The following is a 20323-nucleotide window of genomic DNA, read 5'->3' on the forward strand; positions in this document are numbered from 1 at the left end:
ATTGTCTTAAAAATAATTTGCAATCTAAATAATTATCACACAAAATATATTAATGTACTAAAGCTTTATTGTAAATGCATTCAAGAGCACTATTTTTATACCTATGTTTAATCAGTTTACAAAACTGATTAATAGTAATTACTTAAAGTAATACTGGCACCTCAGAATTCTGGGTATAAATGAGTTTAATTAACTAAGTTCTGTCCTCAAGGAGAAAAAGAAATATGCTTATAAGATATCTTATAAAATATTTGAAGATAGTAATTAGCCAGGAATTACTTTCTTTCACTGATTCAATTTTGGTTTCAAACAACTGAGATAAATTAATGTAAATTTAAAATTAATCAAATTGAATAATTAAGTAACCAATGAAAATTATAGATAACAAATACCTCCTGACTCATAGCAGGGAGTTAGGAATTAATTACTCATAAAAAAGAATGTAAGTCTTTGAGTCTAAATACTAACATTCAAATTTGACCTCAATTGTACATAAAATTTGTAACCCTGGGTAAATAAATTAGCCTCCCTAAGCTGGTTTCCACTTAACTTTAAATTTAAGGACTTCTATTTTATATATGTGAGATGTAGTCAGTATCAGATGTTCTTGTTTTTCTTACTGACCACCATTTTTGGAGCTGAAATTACTGAAGTACAAGCAGCAAAAGGGAAAATTTTTAAATAAGAAATTAAAACTTTATTTAAAAGCACAATTATTTCCTTGCTATGGGTATGGAAATCCAGACCTACAATGGGCTAACAGAAGAGGGAAAAGTAAACAAAGGCTCTAAGTGTACAGCAGCTGGACAGGAATACAAAGAAGGGGGACCATGGTACAGGATGAAGGCAGAAAGGAACAGAAAGCCAAGGGATCACATTAAGATTTCATCTTCTAAGCAATCCAGCTAGGCAATTCTGTAATGACACATCTTCTGAGAACTTGGAGGAGAAAACTGCTGGAAGAACCTGAGAATTTTCTTAGTTGGAGACAATGGGTAAATTTCACAGAGGCTGTCAGGACTGACAAATGAAAAAACTTCCATTTATAAGACTATTCAAAGTGTTAAGAGTTGCCTAGAAAGGTAGAGTTCTTCCCTCAATGGCAGAGACTAAGATAACCACTTATAAAATTTGTTTAGAGGACTTTTCTAGGTATTCAGTTGTACTGGAGGGCAGAGTCATGGGCTCCAGACCTCTATTTAAGGAAGGGGCTCAGCACAGTTTTCTTCTCATTCCTTATCAACTATACCATTTTAATACTTCTCTCAACGTGTCTATCACCTCTGAGGCCAGACTATGTTGACTCTCTAGCCCCTTTATCCTTCACCTTTTCCAGACTTTTCAGCTTAGTGTCTTGACACCTTCCCTCCCTTGTGGGCATGGCCATATTTTTTTCTTTTACCGTGTATTACTTAGCCCGGTGCCTACCACATACCAGGTACATAATGTTTATTGATTAAATAGTTTGTGAGATGTTGTGTAAAATACAGAAAACAGTAGATATGGAGTCCCAAAGAAGGCATCATTTCTTTGCAGGAGATTGGGAAGGAGGGAGACTAGAGGTAAGGCACTGTATATGCAATGATGGAGCTATTGCTTTGGGGTTGTTTTTTTTTTGGTGTTTTTGCTGAGGCAATTGAGGTTAAGTGGCTTGCCAGGGTCACACAGCCCAGAAGTGTTGTCTGAAACCAGATCTGAACTGGGGTTCTCCTGACTTCAGGGCTGGTACTCTGTCCACTGAGCTACAACTGAAATGTGTTCTTTTTTCCCCTCCTCTTTTTCCTTGGTACTGTATTCTCTTTCCTAGAGAACCATCCTAAGGGAAATCTTGGGAAATGTGATCAAAAGAGATCAATTAACTTGTTGAAAGGGAGCACAGAGAAACAGGTATGTTACTAGGGAGGAAAAGAAAGCCAGGGAAGAAAGTTCAAGAAACTAATTTTCTTTCACTGATGCCCTCTGTTAATCACAAACAAGCATATATTGTGTTTTAAATTTTATTTCTTTTCCGTTGCATAATGTTTAAGATGGACATGTCTGATCAATGAGAACTCTGGCGGTCATTGGGTTTTCATTCAAAATATAGCTTGGAATTTGGAACTATGCTCAAAGAGTTATCAAACTGTGCATACCCTTTGATCCAGCAGCGTTACTACTGGGCTTATATCCCAAAGAGATTTTAAAGAAAATTAAGGGACCTATAAGTGCAAGAATGTTTGTGACAGCCCTCTTTGTAGTGGCCAGAAACTGGAAACTAAGTGGATGCCCATCAATTGGAGAATGGCTGAATAAACTGTGGTATATGAATGTTATGGAATATTATTGTTCTGTAAGAAATGACCAACAGGAGGATTTCAGAAAGGCCTGGAGAGACTTACATGAACTGATGATGAGTGAAATGAGCAGGACCAGGAGATCATTATATACTTCAACAATAATACTATATGATGATCAATTCTGATGTATGTGGCTCTCTTCAACGATGAGATGAACCAAATCAGTTCCAATAGAGCAGTAATAAACTGAACCAACTACACCCAGCGAAAGAACTCTGGGAGTTGACTATGAACCACTACATAGAATTCCCAATCCCTCTATTTTTGTCCGCCTACATTTTTTATTTCCTTCATAGGCTAATTGTACACTGTTTCAAAGTCCAATTTTTTTTTGTACAGCAAAATAACTGTATGGACATGTATACATATATTGTATTTAACTTACACTTTAATATATAACATGTATTGGTCAACTTGCTATCTGGGGGAAGGGGTGGGAGGAAGGAGGGGAAAAGTTGAAACAAAAGGTTTTGCAATTGCCAATGCTGAAAAATTACCTATGCATAAAATTTTTGTAAAAAATAAACAAAATACCAAAAAACAAAAAAAACAAAAAAATTACACATACACACACACATATTATATATAGCTTGGAAGGGGAAAACTAAAAATATATATAATATATTAAAGACCTATGCAGAAATTTTCTGCATACATCACAAAGCAGTGCTTTTCCAGTACCATTCTGTTTTAAAGTATAATTGTGAAGCGAAGATGAAAACATAATACATTTGTTCTTTGGGATAACCCGAGTCATGAAGTTTTCCTGTTTTAAAATAAATTACCAAAATTCTACAACCAGTAGTGAGAAACTTTCATAATTATACCAAAAATAAATCCTTCGCATTAGTTTCTGAAGTAGGATTCTAAGAATTAGATATCTCCTGGTGCTGCCACTAGGAGCACCCCTCCCCCTCACAGTGGCTGCTCCATACCTTCCCTCTCACTTGAAACTTCCAATGTTCCTACTTAATACCTGCTTCTTTCAAAAAAAGGATTTTGCCTTCAACCATACTCAAAGGCTGTCCTCTTGGAGCACTTTAATCCCTTGTTACACTCTATACCTTAGTCATACTTCTCTGCTAAGACCAAATGCTTAAAACTTGGGTCCTTAATTCTATGCTTTCTGGTTGGACTCGAGGAGTTTTGCTCCTTCTATTATTCTTTCTTCATCTTTGTTCTCTCACATCTGTTTCCTTCCTTGATGGCTACAGATGTCTGTGGGTTTCCTTATTTAAGAAATATATATGGGAGAAGAGGGTGGAGGCAAGGAGGGGAAAAATTGGAACAAAAGGCTTAGCAATTGTCAGTGTTGTAAAATTACCCATGCAAATAAAATAAATAACTAATAAAAAGCTATATAAAAAAAAGATATATGTATTTCCCTTTTACTGTCTAATTGTACTCTGCTAAAAATGCAGCTACCTAGAACACTAGAAGACCTGCATTTAAATCTCATCTATGAAGCTCAGCTATGAGTCTGAGTCCTTTAACTTTTCTCAATGCCAGTTTTCTCATCTGTAAAATGGGAATAACACCACTACCTCAAGACATAATATATATAAGGTTCTTTGAAAGCCTTAAAGCCATAAATGATAATTATATTCAATGCTGCTTTTATTATAGCTCATTCCTCAACCCCTTGAGATCTAGCTTCCAAATTTACCATTCAACTAAAATTATTTCCTTCAAAGTTACCAAGAACAATTTTTCAAGGACAAGAGCAGAAAGCTTTTTCCCAGTCATCAATGCTTCTTGACCTTTCTACCACAACCTCCTCTTAGAGCCTTCGTGATGTTTCTTATCTCCTAGCTTTCCTACCTATGTGGCCATTTCTTCATCAGTCTCCCTTTGCCAGCTCATCATCTATGTATGTCTGGCCTTACTGTGGGGTATATTCCAAAGCCTTATCCAAGGCTCTCTTCTCTTTTTTAGTGATATACTATTACTGTGATTTCTGGACAGATGGCTCCTTAATCTATAGATATACCCCAGCCTTCAGAGCTCCAATTCTGCATCATATCAAAAATGGATATTCCACAAACTCAAAACTCATGCCCTGAACAGAATTGCCTTTCCTAACTCCTTCCTAACTTGCTAATCCATATTTCATTCAATTAGTCGCCAGGGTTTGCAACTGCTTCTTTCTTCTCTTTTATCCCTTTCCCAGAAAGCTGTCAGATCTTACTGATTTTACCTCTACATAATACCTCAATTTTGTCCCCTTATCTCACTCTGGTTCCACCTACATTATAAATTTATGGCAAAGTATCCCACCAACAGCTCTGTTTCAGTGAAAAAATCAAAACTAATACTTACCTAATTTAGCTTGCCTCTGTAGAGATTCATCCCTATACCTATAAAGTTCTGTCCTACCTTGACCCTTTTTCACATTTTTTTTCCCAAAAGAATGCAAGCTCCCTGAAGAAAGGTAATCAATTTTTCTTTGAATTTATAATGTCCTGCATATAGTAAGAACAAATTAAGTGCTTTTTGGCTTTATCACTAACAATCATACTTTCCATCAAAGTTAAAGCTCATGTTATCTACTTATGCCCTGCCCCCACCCCATCTTCCAGGGCTTTCCTCACAAATAAGTTTTGTATTTACTTTGTATATATGAACATGTCTTCCCCAAAACAATGTAATCTCCTTGAGAAGTACTGTTTCACAAGATAGGCAGAACTCATTGGCTAATTTCATCTTTGCATACTCACCTCATAGCATAGTATATGGCTTAAAGTAGATACAAATATTGATTGAATATCTGGCCATAGGCTACTTCCTTATCTCTTGTAGAAGTGAAACTAAATGTGCTCCATGGTCCCTTCTCGGAAGATTTTGAAATACATTTGATATGTATGCTCTACATAATTAAGCCCCATGTATTTAATATCTTATCTGTTTTTGGTGAAGTATGGTGAGATACTTAAATAGTTAAAATTCACAATAAAAGACACAGTATATATAGTATAGTATGTAGACAAACTAGATCTTGGAATCAAGAGTACTTCAAGTTCTAATGTCATATCTACTATACATGTCAGCTATAAGACCTTGGGCTTTGTTAGTATAAATTATCTAACAGTTGCCAATTAGCACTGATAAAGAGAATCTGGCCAACAGAAACTCTGTATACAAATGAAATTGAAGTCCTATTATCATTTGCAGCTTGGGTTGATTTTTTAAAAGCTTATTATGAATGCACTGAGTTGATTTTACATGTTCCTTTTTTAACTTTGAGTAATCACTTAGTAAAGAAGTTAATGGGAAGAATCTAAATTCAATAGAATTTAGAAATGAGTATGGATTATTCAATTCATTTTTGACAATAAACTCAATTTTCAAAGACTGCAACTATATGAAGTACTTGTACAACCCACCAGTTCTTCAGCAAAATGTTAATTTACATATATGAAATTCTTCATTCTTTCATAAACAAGTGCCTTGCCTAATTAATAGGTCAATGACAAAGTTAGCTCAGTTATTTTTCAAAATTTCACAAAACATAACAATTTTAAGATGGAAACCACTATTCTCTAATATTTAAAAACTATGAATGGTGCTAAGACTGAGGAAACAGATAATTGGCAAACACAAATAATTATTTCTCTAAAATCGTGAGGCACCTAGTATGTTAGAGTTTAATGTTTCACAAGATATGCAGACCTCATTGGCTAATTGAGATTACCTAATAATTGCTTAACTGTCTTTTATGGATGACTACTGGAAAGGTCATTTCTGCCTCTGTACTCTACTAGTTTCAACTCAAAATACTGCTCTATGCTCAGTAAAATTCATTCTTTGGTTAATCTAAATGAAAATCCCTTTCACTTTTCTAAAGAACCAATAAAGTTATGGTCAGCAAGTAACTTTTTTCCCTTCCCCTCCTGCAAATAACTTTTGTCAATGGGTTTGGATACTTGACATTTTTTGTATGTGGTATAGAAAACACTGAAATTTGTGAATATAATAAAAGCTAGGACTTGGAATATAACAATCAACAAGCCTATTGTCTCATCATGCTGCTCAAGTAAGCAACTCCTCCCACAAGGATAAAAAATTTATCCCATGTTATTTTTTTAAAATCTCTAAAGAAGGCTGTAAAACCCACTTTCATAACACAGCTCACAATTTAACATTTAAGAGAATTGATTTCCATACCTGAATCTCTCTATCCTTCCTTCCTCATGCTTTGGTCTCAGCAGACATCAAGCAGCTGATTATTATTTTTGCCTAATAAATCTAAATGTAACTCAAGATAATTAAATTAGAATAATAAATTTTCTCTACTCCAGGACTATTTTGTTTCCTTACTCTTTCTTTATAAAGTCATTACTTTGAAGAGCTGAAATCAAATTTATTTTTAAAAATTCAGCTTTTTGATAACTCTAAATTATGTAAAACAAATCAACTAACTTCAACTTAAATTTCCAATTCAATATTCCATGTTTCATTGGCTACAATTACTATCAAATTTTTCAACTCCTGTTTTATGTTCCATTGACAAATTTAATAAACATTCTCTCTGTCACTGAAGTCATTTAAAAAGCACTAAGGCCAAGACCAAGAAATAATTATTTTATTTTTTCCCATACCAAAAAATGGGCATTGGTAACATTTCAGTATAGCTCGATTTTATAATAACTGCTTAAAAAAAAATTTCCTGGTAATTAAAATTCAAAATCAAAACAAAGAATTTCCTATTTTCCCTAGAATTATGAGCCTGAAAAACTAATCACAACCGACAAGTTACCTTTGACATTAATTACAGAATTATTAACTAGGACTTCCCCCCTCCCCCCGGGGGGGCTATAATTGTTTAGCTACCAACTCAGACTTCATATTCTGAGAAGGTGACAAAAAAATAAAATCCTTAAAATCCTTACTTATTTGCATGCCAAAATTTAAATTCTTAAAATCTTGAAACTCCTTATTTATTTTGTATTGTCCTAAAAGAAAAATATAAAGCATATCACAGTCAACTTTATTTTTAAGAGATACTGAGACGTAGATACACACATACACACATACATACACATACACACTGAAATCATTCATCCTGAATGAATGAAATCATCCTGAATGAATGAATGAATGAATGAATGAAATTCATCCTGAATGAATGAAATCATCATCCTGACCTTTTCTTCCCCTTATTGGTAAGAATGCAACTACAATAGCAAAAACTGGAAACTGAAGGGGTACAAATCATCTGAAGAATGGTTGAACAAATTATGGTATATGAATGTAATTGAACACTACTGAGTGATAAATGATGGGAGATGGTTTCAAAGAAACCAAGAGTTTCTTTGAACATAACATAAACTGACTGATGCAGTACCTAAAGAACATTTTATACCATAATGACAAACTCTGATCAAAACTAAGAATAACCAGTCTGGAGGACTCAACCAAACAGGCTGCCTATCTGCTGGCAGAAGTGATAGACTCATGATGGCAGACTAAAACATTATGAGGGAGGCTAGGGGAGAGGGGAGAAAGGAATGTTGTAATGGGTAATGTGTAAATTTACTTTACTTGACTATGCCTATGTATAGGAGATTTTGTTTTTCTTACTCTCTCAATTGAGGGGAGGGGCAGAGGGGACAGGTGGGATAGAAGGATCTTTGAGAAAATAATAAAGTTTAAGTCAACACATATATTGTGTGTGCTCCACATCAAAAATAAACTATACAAGAAGTTTTAACTTTCCAAGCACCATGAAGAACATTATCTCATTTCGTAAAAATTTAAGAAAATTTCTTGGCTTTTGAGAAATGCTTATACACTGCAATAATAGTATACATTTTAAGGTTGTTCATATCTGAATGATGCAATGCTGCCTCAAATTAAAATTTTAGATAGTGGCCTTCAAGCTTTATATACATTAAAAAATTTTGTGTGTGTGAGAGAGAGAGAGAGAGTGAGTGAGAGAGAGAGAGAGAGTGAGTGAGTGAGTGTGTGTGTGTGTGTGTGTGTGTGTGTGTGTGTGTGTGTGTGTGTGTGTGTGTGTGTGTGAACATTCTCTTACTCATCCTAAGCCTGCTCTAATGGATACTGTCCCTTATTCGGGAGATGGTAATAGCTTACCTTTAATTTAACTGGGGATGGACGATGCCTCTTTTTAACTTCTATCCAAGGCTCCGAGTCCAGATCAGGCAAACTGGTAGACAACCCTCTAGACATTGTTTGAAGGTTACTTGTTTCAATATTTTTCTTTGGACTCAATGGACTTCCCATTCTTGGAGAACTTGGGGCAGACTCTAAAATTTTAAATTAGTTCTACAGTTAAAACAACTGTGCTTACTTTTCTATTACACATCTTACATTTTCTTTGAACTTGGGTGTTGAAAATGTTACTCCATGTAAGAATGATGATTAATCAATAAACCTAAGTTAATAACTTAAACTACTTGTTTTCTAAAATTTTTATGGTTTTTACAACTCAAAGTGTTAAGTATTAAGTCTTAAAGAATGAAGCCTTCATTAAACACAGGAAAGATACAGAAAGGACAGTCAAATCCTTGTGCAGACCTGTGAATGTGCTTCAATCTTGCTTTGGAAGGACCACCACACATTTACTATTTAACCTTTTTGACAAAACTGTCAAGAAGTGGGTCACTTATTAAACATCAGGAGAATAGATATTTAGGGATATCTGTCCATGAAAAAGGGGATTGAAATCTTCAGATAAATTTTTTTCTTGTGAAATTCTAAGAGGGAACATTAAACTTTTTTTTTTCATTATCCTGGCCCATATTCTAATGAATCTGTGAATAATGATTTGCCAGAATGCCATGATTTTACCATTATACAAAAAAGTTAAAAATCCTATTGAGTATTTTCCTCAAGTATGAAGTCAAATAACCTAATTATCTCTCCAAATGATCTTTCCTTTAGAAATAGGCATTTTCAAAGGTGAGTTATCTCTTTATTAGGTTTCTATGCATGTCCTATGGTCGTCTATAAGGCAGGCAACTCCAGCTCTATGGAACTGCACTGGTAAACATGTGCAAGTCATAATGATATTTCAGTTTGATCCTTGATCCACATAACCACATTTTTCTGCATATTTCATTGAAAATGTTTAAGTATGTTTACTAGATTTAAAAGGATACAAAATCACCTATTTTAACTTATCTAGCTATGAATTTAGAAAGGTAAACAAAGTTTTGTGACTCTAGAAAATCAGGTGGACCTAAACTGAAATACCCTAAATTTGAAAAGAAAATGGCAGGTGGAGAGAAGAAACTACCACACATTTTAAAATGAGAAATGATTTTATAATGAAATAATTTATGACTTTACATAGACAAAAATAAAAGTGCGCAAGCAAATCAATTTTAAAAGATGGAATGCAAAGTGATAAAAGAAACTACTAATGCTAGAGATGCTTCCATTTTCTCTATTCTCTATTATTTCTAGCAGGTGAAAAGTAATAAAAATAAAACAGAAAAAGTCATAAATAGAAAAACTGTAGACAATCAGGAGGCCCAAGTTCTAATTCCAATTAGTAGAATTATAACTAATTATAAGCAAATTACTTATCCTATTGGCCTTAGTTTCCTCATTTGTAGAACAGGTTATATATCCTGCTTTGTCAGGTTTGCTGTGTCCAGCAAGTTTATTAATATAAAACCATTTTTTAACCATTAATACAAATCAATGTAAAAATGTAAAATTGTTTGAAGAAAAAAACCAAATATGGAACACAGGCTATTCCTTAAAGTTCTACATGGGATTTTTCAGATGATGCCAAATTCAATATTTTATCAAACAAATATTCTTGGAAATTACAAATACTGAAAGTGCAAAGATATTTTTGGTCTGAAAAAGCAATGAAATGCTTTTAAACAAGACATATACAATATAGCAGAAATTTTTTTAATTACTACAAATTACTATATTTTTGAAACTTTAAAGTGTATGATTCTTATATTCCATACCAACACTGAACAAATTGATGTGTGTCTATCTATTGAAGATCATGTGAACTCAAAATGTAGACAGATACTCTTAGGTCAACACAAATGTCAGTACAAAGTAAAAATTTTTTAAATCTTTCAAATATTAAGTATTTAAAAGGCATTGCCTTCTCCAAAAATCTTAAATCATTTCCTTCCCAATTTTTCCCATGGTTCCAATCCTAAGAAAAACAATTCCCAAAAATTTCTTCTTTCTGAAACTAGACATACCATATTTTTAGGAATTTAAAGGTTGGCAACTTACAAATTTGCCCAATTGATTCTAGATAACTTTCTATATACAGGTATATTTCTTAAACTGAAAACAAAGCTTCCTTTTTTTAAAACTAGTGCCTCATTAAACACTTATTCAGATAATTCCAGTAAAAATTTTGCCAGCAAATGCCATTCAGCCCTATACCAGGTGCAGGTTTTTCTAATTTTCATTTGGCATGATCAAAACAACTGAGATTTTCATCAGTGTATGGGTGCTTCATCCACCAATGCAGATGTCAATCCCTCCCCTCTAAACTTGATTAGAAGGTATCATGAGAAGCCTTGGACAGAACTACTCTAACCTGATGACTGCTCACCACCTGGTGATGAGACTCAGACTAGCTAGGCTGGCCAAATGCCAGACATGTATGGCTATGTACACTTAAAGGCTTTCCTCCTAGTTAATCCTACCAGATCATACTAGCCAAGGAGTGGCATAACTAGTAAAACCCTACTTTCATGCTATGAAGAGGCTTCAAAACAGGATTTAATGGAAATATCTCATACTACATTTTTGGGGAGGTCGCTAAAGGGCAAAATTACTTACCAATAAACTTCTCCAAAGTACATCATGTCACCTCCCCATTACATCTGCTGACATGACTTTATCCATGTTAAGAGAACCACAGCCTTTGGGGCATGAATAAATCTGAATATAATTAAAAACCTAACCTTTGACATGACACCTAACTAAAATTCACCTATCAAGATACATATCTTTATAGATATCAACAGCTTCACAATGGACATGCAGTCAAAGACCTTATCAAATAGGTAAGCTACCTGCCAAAAGAAATAAGAATGCTAACAATAAGAGTCCAAGGGCATGTTCTAGCAGTCACGCCCTCCTCCATTTTCAAAATATTTAACTCTTTTGACTAAGAGTGTCCATTACTAGAAGATATTTAGGTGCCGCTAGAATTGCTTGAAAAGTACTAAGTAGCATGCTTAAGTATACATGGTAGTTCTGGGGGAGTTCATAAAGTACCCTCCTGAGTGACCACTGTATGTGTTTTTGAAAAAGAATTCTAACATCTTACCATTCCTCTTCTAATCAAGTTGCTCTTTAAGCTTTCCTGATGCAATAAAGTCCTCTGCTTGTTGCAAAGGCCAATCAACATTAGATAAGTCAACCTGATTTAAGAAAGCTTCTACAAAAAAAGATGAGGGATTTTCCCTGAAGGAAAAGAAAAGACTTGTTTCTGTGATGAAGAGGAGCGAAATGTTTGAGAAATAAATGTTTTCCCTTCCCTCCCCCAAATTCCTCAGAAAAGGGCAAATTAAGGGTGTGGTTTTATCCACCATATCATTTGATCTGAAAAAGGTTTACATAAATTTCCCACCCTACCAGGATGCAAATAGAGATCCAGAGATCTCTCAGGGATCCAGAGTTACATTTTTAAAGGCATATTTTTACCACCTTAGTAGACCAAGTTTAAGTGATCAAGACATATTGGGGAGCTCAATCAAGTTATTTTAATCAGAATCCCCCCTCCCCCAAATTGGGCAGAAAATTAACAAAGATGGAATTTAAATGAAAACAGCCATATAACACATACTATTTATCAAGGATTTAATCCTCAAATTTCAAGGTTCAGAAAATTCAGAATTACATGACTGCTCCTTTCGCTAGTTTGGTATTCATTCATTAAGCTAAGATCAAATTAAATTTTGTATTTTAGAAATAACCTGAAAATGGTAAAAATGTGTTTGAACACACTTGGGACTGTTAGAGGCACTATTAATATGTGCATGTGTCTGAGTGCTAGTTATAAAAACACACACAAAAAATATACAAGGCATTCTCATTTTATTATCTTATTTTTTATTAATAATGCAAAGATGATTAATAGACTAATGGCATCTCCAATCTGGCTGACCTGTTTCCCATCTGCCCTGCAAATGTATTTTCCATGGCAACATTATTGGACTATTAACTCTGAAATTCCTGTTCTTAGGTCAGGTTAGAATTTCCATCTTGAACCCCATGATGTTTTACATAATAAAGGAAAAGTAATCTCTGACATGCACAAACAACATACATTAATTACTTGTCAGGAGGCAGTGTCATCTTTCCTTCAATTTTTGAAAAATCACCTGGCCATTTTAACTCCTATAAAATAATGTTACAATGGGTGTTTGCTGGGATTAGAGAGGCACAGAGGTGAAAATCAACAGCTAGGACAATCAAAAGTAAATCAGAAAAGTCAAAATAACTCGAGACTGCCCAACATCACTGCTGACTGCATTGGTATTTCAAGTACCTTGAAAAACCATAAATAATACAATTCATGAGTGGAAAAGGTGCCTTCTTTTTCCTTTTCTGTATTTTAAAAATTAAATTGTAAGACATTCTTGAGCAAATGAACACTCACGAATAGATGCAAGACTCCATCAGTCTACATTTAATTACATACATAACTTCTGTCAGTAGTGAGCAGCTGATGAAGGGTAGATCAATTATCAAACAGCCTCATAGTTTGGAAAATGCCTTCACATTCAAACCTATTTCTGTAACACTGCTGATGCACACAAGCCTGGCAGCAAAAACACACACACTTGCTAGATTTCCAGAATGATAGTTGTAGACTTTCCCTCATCCTGGAAAGAGTAGCCCATGCAGCCCACTTCCATGTTGATGGGCAGAGTCTATAAGACAACAGCAGTCCTCTAGTCCACCTTATCATCTCTTAGGCAGACTCTCCATTGTAGTGTTGAACCACGCTCCTGCAATAGGAGTCAGAAAGCAGGCTTTCTTGTGCAGATGAGGACAGTCCCAGTTTCAGATTTGCTGGACCACATAGCTCCAAAAGTGATTAGATTTGACTTTTCAATGAGTCACCCATTCCACTGCATATTCCGTTCACATGACATCCAAGTACATCAGATGATCATCCCACTGACTGAAAAAAGTTCTAGTACACATTTTTCCCGAGGCGGCATGCCTTAAGGATGCTCCAGGAAACCATCTAACACAAAGCAGTTTGTGAAGTGGAAGTCACAACCAGTTTTTAATCCACAAAGTGAGAATAACCTTATAGATAGGCCCTAATTCTGCTTTAACCAGAGTGTAGACAAGGTCTGTGTCCCTTCAAGTCAAGGTTGAAGCACATTGGCAGGGAAATTAAGGGAAGCTTGCATTGTAAATTGCGTGTGCTCTACTATACCTGTATTGTGGATAAAAGAATACTTTCCAAGGATGAACACCTGGAATATTCCAATATTAAATTTACTTGGGGAAAAAAAGTGGCATATTGTATCTGAAAATCCTCTAGTTGTTTTCCTTATTCATTTACAAAAATATGATTAAATAATCATCAAAATCAAAATCAATTAGGCAGAAACTTCATGCCTACCAAAAGTATGAAAACAATCTGAAAGAATGAGAGGTGAGTGAAGAATACAGTTTCAACTTTAACTCTCAGATCCCTGCTTTTGGTAGTTTGTAGCTCTCTATGGGAATTACTTGAATAAAATTCAGGGCATCGAAAGTCATAGTGTGAACTTTATTCTTTCTATTGAATCCAAAAAAAGAAACTAAAAAAGGGACAGGAAGATTGGGCCACATAGCCTTTCCTACTGCTAAACTGTCTGTTCTGGAAAAAGAAAAGCCGTTACCAGTATGTGAGCCAAAGGCTTTGCCTGGTATGAACTCTGGGCAGTCGATGAGCTGAGAGAAGTCAGTTTGTGGCACATTACGTGGAGGAGGGCCAGGAATAGGCCATTTTTCTGGTTCCACCTTTTTCCTCATCTTCTGGTCCACTATTTCCACTTCTGTACTATCTTTCAAAGCCTAGATGAAAAATAGATTGTATATTATCAGTTTAACATCACTAAATTCCTAACGATTGGTCAACATAACATCACCAACAGTACAATCTCCCACTTCCCGCTTAGGCCTTAAGGCCTTTTAACTTCACAGGCTTAAGCCAGAACATGTACCCAACTTCACAGTTCACTGCACAGACTGAAAACCCAATGTTTGCTTCCAAAATCCAATGAATGGGACATCTATGATTTTGACTGTGTCCCAAAAGATAAAATATCCCCTACCACATTCTATCAGTAATTTATATAGTACCTGCATGGAAACTCAAACCCAATTAGGCCCTTTGAAAAATAACTTAGTGAAGGAAAATTAATATCCAGTTCAGGTACAGTTTTAAAACATTAAGACTATTATTCAGAGAAAGAGGGGAAAATTCGGAATAGAAGTGAGTGCAGGGGATACTATTGTAAAAAATTACCCATGCATATATATGTACTGTCAATTATTAAATTAACTTTAAAAACTTTTTTAAATAAATAAATAAGAAAAGAAAGTTAAAATAAAACAAACAAACAAAAAGAACAAGCATGTATAGATTTGTATCTCACATTTTGCAGCCAAGCTAGGTGTAGTCATTTCTGTGTACTTATATAGACTTTTTTATACAGACTCTTTCTGTTCAGAACCCTCTGCTTCTAATTGACTATAAGCTTGGATACCAGTTGGAAAAATCTGTTACATTTAGATACAGGGTCAAAATAAACTGACAGGGCCTTATCCACAACTGACATAAATGAACTTTGATAGAATTTGTGACACCTGCTTTCAAGGGCACAGCAGCCCTTGTAAACTATTCATTCCTCAACTTTTAAGTCCCTTTACGTCCCAAACTGGCGGTGTACAACATGTTATTAGTTTTGTTTTTTAATAAACATGTTGTTTAACATGTTGAAAGTTTTGCCCAACTTTTATGTATTACAAGTGTTTTTTCTCTACAATTCCAAAATGACTAATCTAATATGCTATCATGCAATTCTAGAAGAAACATCCGCTCCTCACAACCCTGATTTTCCATGTAACTTTCTCTGATCCTAGTATTTTTCTCACAGGGTTTTCATTTGGATTCTGCTTTTGCTATCAGGTCTTCTGGTAAATTTATGAGTCATAGATATTCTCCTATCCACCCATCCTTACACTTCTCCACAAGCATATAAACTTCTTGATGGTATTCCTGTCACATGACTTAGCACTTTTCAAATTTTCAAATATAATGTCTATTGAATTGAATGAATAACTAAATGAAACTGACCTGGAAATGAGCCCCCATCCCCCAACACAGTACTTAACATTGTCTAGATGTGCAAAAAACGGTTCATGAGCTCAGAATGCTACCCAAGATACTGGACAAAGATGCTAAGATGCTAAGGTCTTCATGCATCTATATAGAATTTTCACTAAGCTACATCCCCTACTCCCAGTCTGCTAGATAGTATTACATATTGTTGGTTAATAACTACATAACAAATCACTATCTTTTAAACATAACATAGGACTTTTAAACATAAGTTCCTCTTCAAACATAGTACATTAAGAACCATCAAGGATTAAAAAGCTTTTTATATAGTGTCAACATTCCCCATAACAATCTAGAATTCCAAAAGCCTGAGACCATAACTTCTTGAATATTCCTACTTCCTCTGAGGTATACATGTCATCATCTATTTCTGTTTTGCTAAACAAAAATGAAGAGGAACCTTGAAACTTAAATGACCAATGATGGACAGAAAAATTAATAAAGTTGAAATTAAAATTCCAAATCTAATTTTCTTGATTGATTTTCTAATTCTCATTTGAAGAAAAAGATGTAAAGGAAAAGCAAACTTCCAGTAATCTAAATACTAAAACCATATACCGCTTTCTGTTCCTACCATACTCATCACCTAGAATACACCCCTGCTCTCTTCTTCCCCAAACTAAACACCTCCTTGAAGCTTCTTTAATGACTCCATATTAATGGTTCCCCTTAGTGATGCAGGCAGCAACCCATCCATGGCCTTCCCCACCCTCTCTTGGGGAGCAGCACTAGTGTGACTCTCCCATTGGTTCTATATAATTCTCATACCATAACTGACTTCATTGCCTTTCCTTGACATCCATTTAATAAATGACATTTAAGTCATTATGCAGAATTCAAAATCAGTAATGTGCTACAGTCAATTCACAAGTACCATACATCTATCCATCCTACTTTAGGTGGCCACCACCAAAAAAAAGGGAGAAGCTAAGGGTCACAATCACATCACAGATCTAGACAAACTGTTTTCACAATTGCAAAATGGAGATGCTACAGGAAAAGGATACTGTTAAAATACATTAAATTCTGCACTTACAATTTTATTTTTATTTTTAATCACTGCATTGCACATCTAATTAGATACACCAATTAATTTGTTTGCAAATTAACTCTATATAAATGTAAAGCTATTCATATTTATTTATTAAGAATCTGCACAATTCCTAAACATCAGCCAGGACAAGCTTTGCTTCCTGCCCTGACATCTGCCCTTTTAAATTCAAGGTCCAGATTATTGTCATCTGCAAAGTATGTCTAAGAATTGCATTGATATGCCAGCTCTACAACTAGTCCATCCAAAACATTAGTCATTTAAGCTTTTCCTCTGTATACTTGAGAAATTTTATAATATCTGAATAAATACAATTAGCATGTTACCTGTAAACAGCATGCTACCCATAAAAAGGAAACTCTGAAGGTCTTCATGCATCTATATAGAATTTCTCTATCTAATTTAAATGTTGCTAAATGCTTTCACACATGTTCTGTAATAGCTAATTTTTGCTAGTACTTTACAAATCTTTCATTTGATCCTTACAACACCTTTAGAAAACAGATTCTATGATTATCCCCATTTTTACAGTTGAGAAGGTAGGCAAAGATCAAGTGACTTGCCTGTGGTCACAAAGTTTTATGTGTCAGATCTTAGGAAGACCTTCTCTGTTAGGAAGAGTTTTCCTAACACCAGAACCAGCACTGTTTTCAGCCTTGCTGATTCTTTGTGACTCCATTTGGTGTTTCCTTTCCACTGTGCCAATACGGCTTACTCCAGCACTCTATATACTGTACCTTGAGTATACTTGTATATACTCAAATGTAAAAAGTTTTTATGTTTACTATGTAAAAACTGTCAAAGAAAAAAGTTTTATAATATTATGTGATGAAACATGACCACTTCCCTCCTATAACATGGGGAGGGGGTAAACAAATCAATTTGGGAAGTAGGAAAGCAGAGAAAGGGAAAAAAGAATTGATGAAATCTTCACAGGTGAATATTTTTGGTTCTAAATATCTAGACTATACCCTAATGGTAATGAGATCCTAATGGAATTCTTGCTACAAAATGAATTAGAACTAAAGTGTACAATGAATATAGAATGAATACAGAAATAAAGTATACAGGAAGTCACAGAATGTCTTTTCTATCTATGAATAATTTTTTTTAACTATAAGAAACATAACATAAGTTCAGAAGGGGACGCAAATTTTATTTTTTTCTCAACTATTATGTTAAGTTTTTCGTTTTAAAAGCAAACGGAAAATAATGCAAGTTCACTATTTCATATACATTCCTTTTTTCATTTTCTTGTATGTATGTTCAAGTTTCCCTCAGTTAAAGTTAAAACTGAAATCATTTCTTAAGGGTCACAAGGATTCCAGAATCTTGATCCTAAGTGAATGCCTACCAAAGATTATTCAAAAAGAAAGGGGAGAGAGCAGACAGGATTAAAGGCAGTGTGTCTAAAGTATAACTTCATTACTTCATTACACAAAGTTCAGTATTGTGTTAAGGCTTTAACATAATTTAATAATTTCTTCCCTCAAAGTACATTTTAAATTTACATAACAAAAGCATATTAAATTCTGCACTTACAATTTAATTTTTATTCACTGTACTCCAAGGTTACATCTAAGTAATTACATATTTAAGCTAGAATTTATTTTATTCAATACTTTTTTACCAAAGTAAAAAAAAAAGTAAGAATTCAAATGTTAGGCTCTTTTCTGATTGAGTACCTAACCATCTTTCTCAACATCTTAGTTCCCATTGTAATTCTCTACCTGCTCTTCCACCCACTTAAATCAGTGACCTGTGCATCTTTGTCAGTCCCTTGCTACATGTATTCTTCTTTTACTGTATTTTCCCTTTTTGTTCTTTTAAGTAGATGTGCCCATAGGTCAATGTTATATGTTCTATTGTAGCAGTTGCCATAAAAAGTGACTATGAAGAAAAAATTTCTTCCAAAGAAAGCTTGTCAGACTCTGAGAGCTCTCAGAAACCTTACTGAGAAGGCAGGCAAACCACAACACAAAAACTCCAATTTAAATATGAATATCACTACTAGTAAAGTCTACTGGAAATTCTGCAGAAGCAGTCTGTCAAGGATTTCCAAGTACTGGTCACTTGGAGATGTAAAAAAGAAACAAGTTTCTCCCACAAAAATAGAAATGAAATATCAAACATATAATCCATAAAACGGTTTTAAATAGTATGATTACCTCTAAAATGAGATTAACATTTGTAGTCAGGGCCTGAACACGGTGGAAACTGGCAATCAGAGAAATAGGCAAGAAACCCTGTTCATCCATCTTCCTCCTAAGAAAGAAGTCCCGTTCCAAATTTTCTATACTGAAGTAATATTCACTGAAGAGAAAAATAAGGAGGTAAACATAAGCTTAATTCTTTTATTGAAAAAAAAAAGAAATGTGTTTGTTCTTTACCACGTTTCATCTGCCACAAAACACATTTTAGCTATGATTAGCAATAAAAATCATATGTTAATAGTTTTAGACAAAATACTAAGTATACTAAGGAGAAAAATGGCTTATCATAAAAGGAATCTCAAAAATTTCCATGCCTCTCCTAAATTTGACATCACATTTCAATAAGAACATAACAGTAATACTTGTAATGCAATGAAATTAATTATGCAGGTGGAAGGAAATGGGTGAATCTGCATTTTCTAAAAAATGAGAGTGATCAAACATTTATATCAGTCTTGCCAGTACCAATAATTAACTAGTCTCATTTGTTATCATTGAATTGATTATTTTACTAGAATTAAACTTGCAAGACTGTCTCAAGCACTAAGAGTAGCAACAGAAGAATTCTTCCTTTCTCCTCTTTTCTAAACATTTTCCCAAGTAAAATTCAGATAGCTTTTCTAAGTTATTTCAAAATAAAAATAGAAGTACACTACTTAACAAGCAAAGAACAAGTTATGCTTTACTCTTCCACCACCTAAAACAAGGTCTACAACTTAAGTTGCTTTTTTATCTAGCAAAAGGCAAAAAATACTTATTAAATCTGAGACAGTAAAAATCATTTGCTAACAATGTCCTCCCCACTCCTCTGTATCATGTACAGGGCAAGACTGAGTGGAACAGCTAAGAACAAAGGTCTTTAAGGATATCATTCCAAGAGTGAAGGAACCAGGCTCAGTTTAAAGGCTAATAGATCTTCTGGAAGTATCCCTGAACTGTTAGGACTCACCCAATAATAAATGCTTGATAAGAATCTGACACATCCAGAAGAATAAACAGAAAACAGACTTTATGAAAGACAAATTTGCACAGCCTTTGAGAATGAAATCTTTCAAACAGCAAGCCTCATATGAAAGGTAGGCAAATTCCTAAGATAAAGATTTAAAATTTTTCAAAGAGAGGTAATTAGGGAAGCCCAGAAGGGAGGGAAAAAGCCAATGAAGAATATAAGTTTCAAATACCAACAAGCAATTATTTCCCCTTCACTGATAAAAATCAGCTTCTGTAGCATGTTTCCCTAATGGGAGAAACAAGCAGTAACTTAAAATTACAGAAATTAGATTTTCCACGTTGGGCATGCTACAGGCAAAGCTCACAGCCTGAAATTCACACATGTTTGTGTGAATATTATATATAC

The 20323-nt window shown here is 34.3% G+C and overlaps 1 protein-coding gene and 1 long non-coding RNA gene across 3 annotated transcripts in view; one reads left to right on the forward strand and one right to left on the reverse strand.

Moving 5' to 3' along the window:
- The window catches only part of LOC141545676 (uncharacterized), a 76884-nt gene that overhangs the window by 47026 nt on the left and 9535 nt on the right, over nt 1-20323 (forward strand). The gene's annotated exons all lie outside the window — the stretch shown is intronic.
- The window catches only part of LARP1B (La ribonucleoprotein 1B), an 85085-nt gene that overhangs the window by 35731 nt on the left and 29031 nt on the right, over nt 1-20323 (reverse strand). For both annotated transcript variants that reach the window (XM_074272857.1, XM_074272856.1), the window contains 3 exons: nt 18922-19066; nt 14198-14372; nt 8430-8602 (listed from right to left, as the gene is read on the reverse strand). In XM_074272857.1, coding sequence (XP_074128958.1) covers nt 8430-8602; nt 14198-14372; nt 18922-19066 — 493 coding nt within the window. The remainder of the gene's footprint in view (nt 1-8429; nt 8603-14197; nt 14373-18921; nt 19067-20323) is intronic.

Source organism: Sminthopsis crassicaudata, chromosome 6 (assembly GCF_048593235.1).
Source record: "Sminthopsis crassicaudata isolate SCR6 chromosome 6, ASM4859323v1, whole genome shotgun sequence".
Classification (NCBI taxonomy): domain Eukaryota; kingdom Metazoa; phylum Chordata; class Mammalia; order Dasyuromorphia; family Dasyuridae; genus Sminthopsis; species Sminthopsis crassicaudata.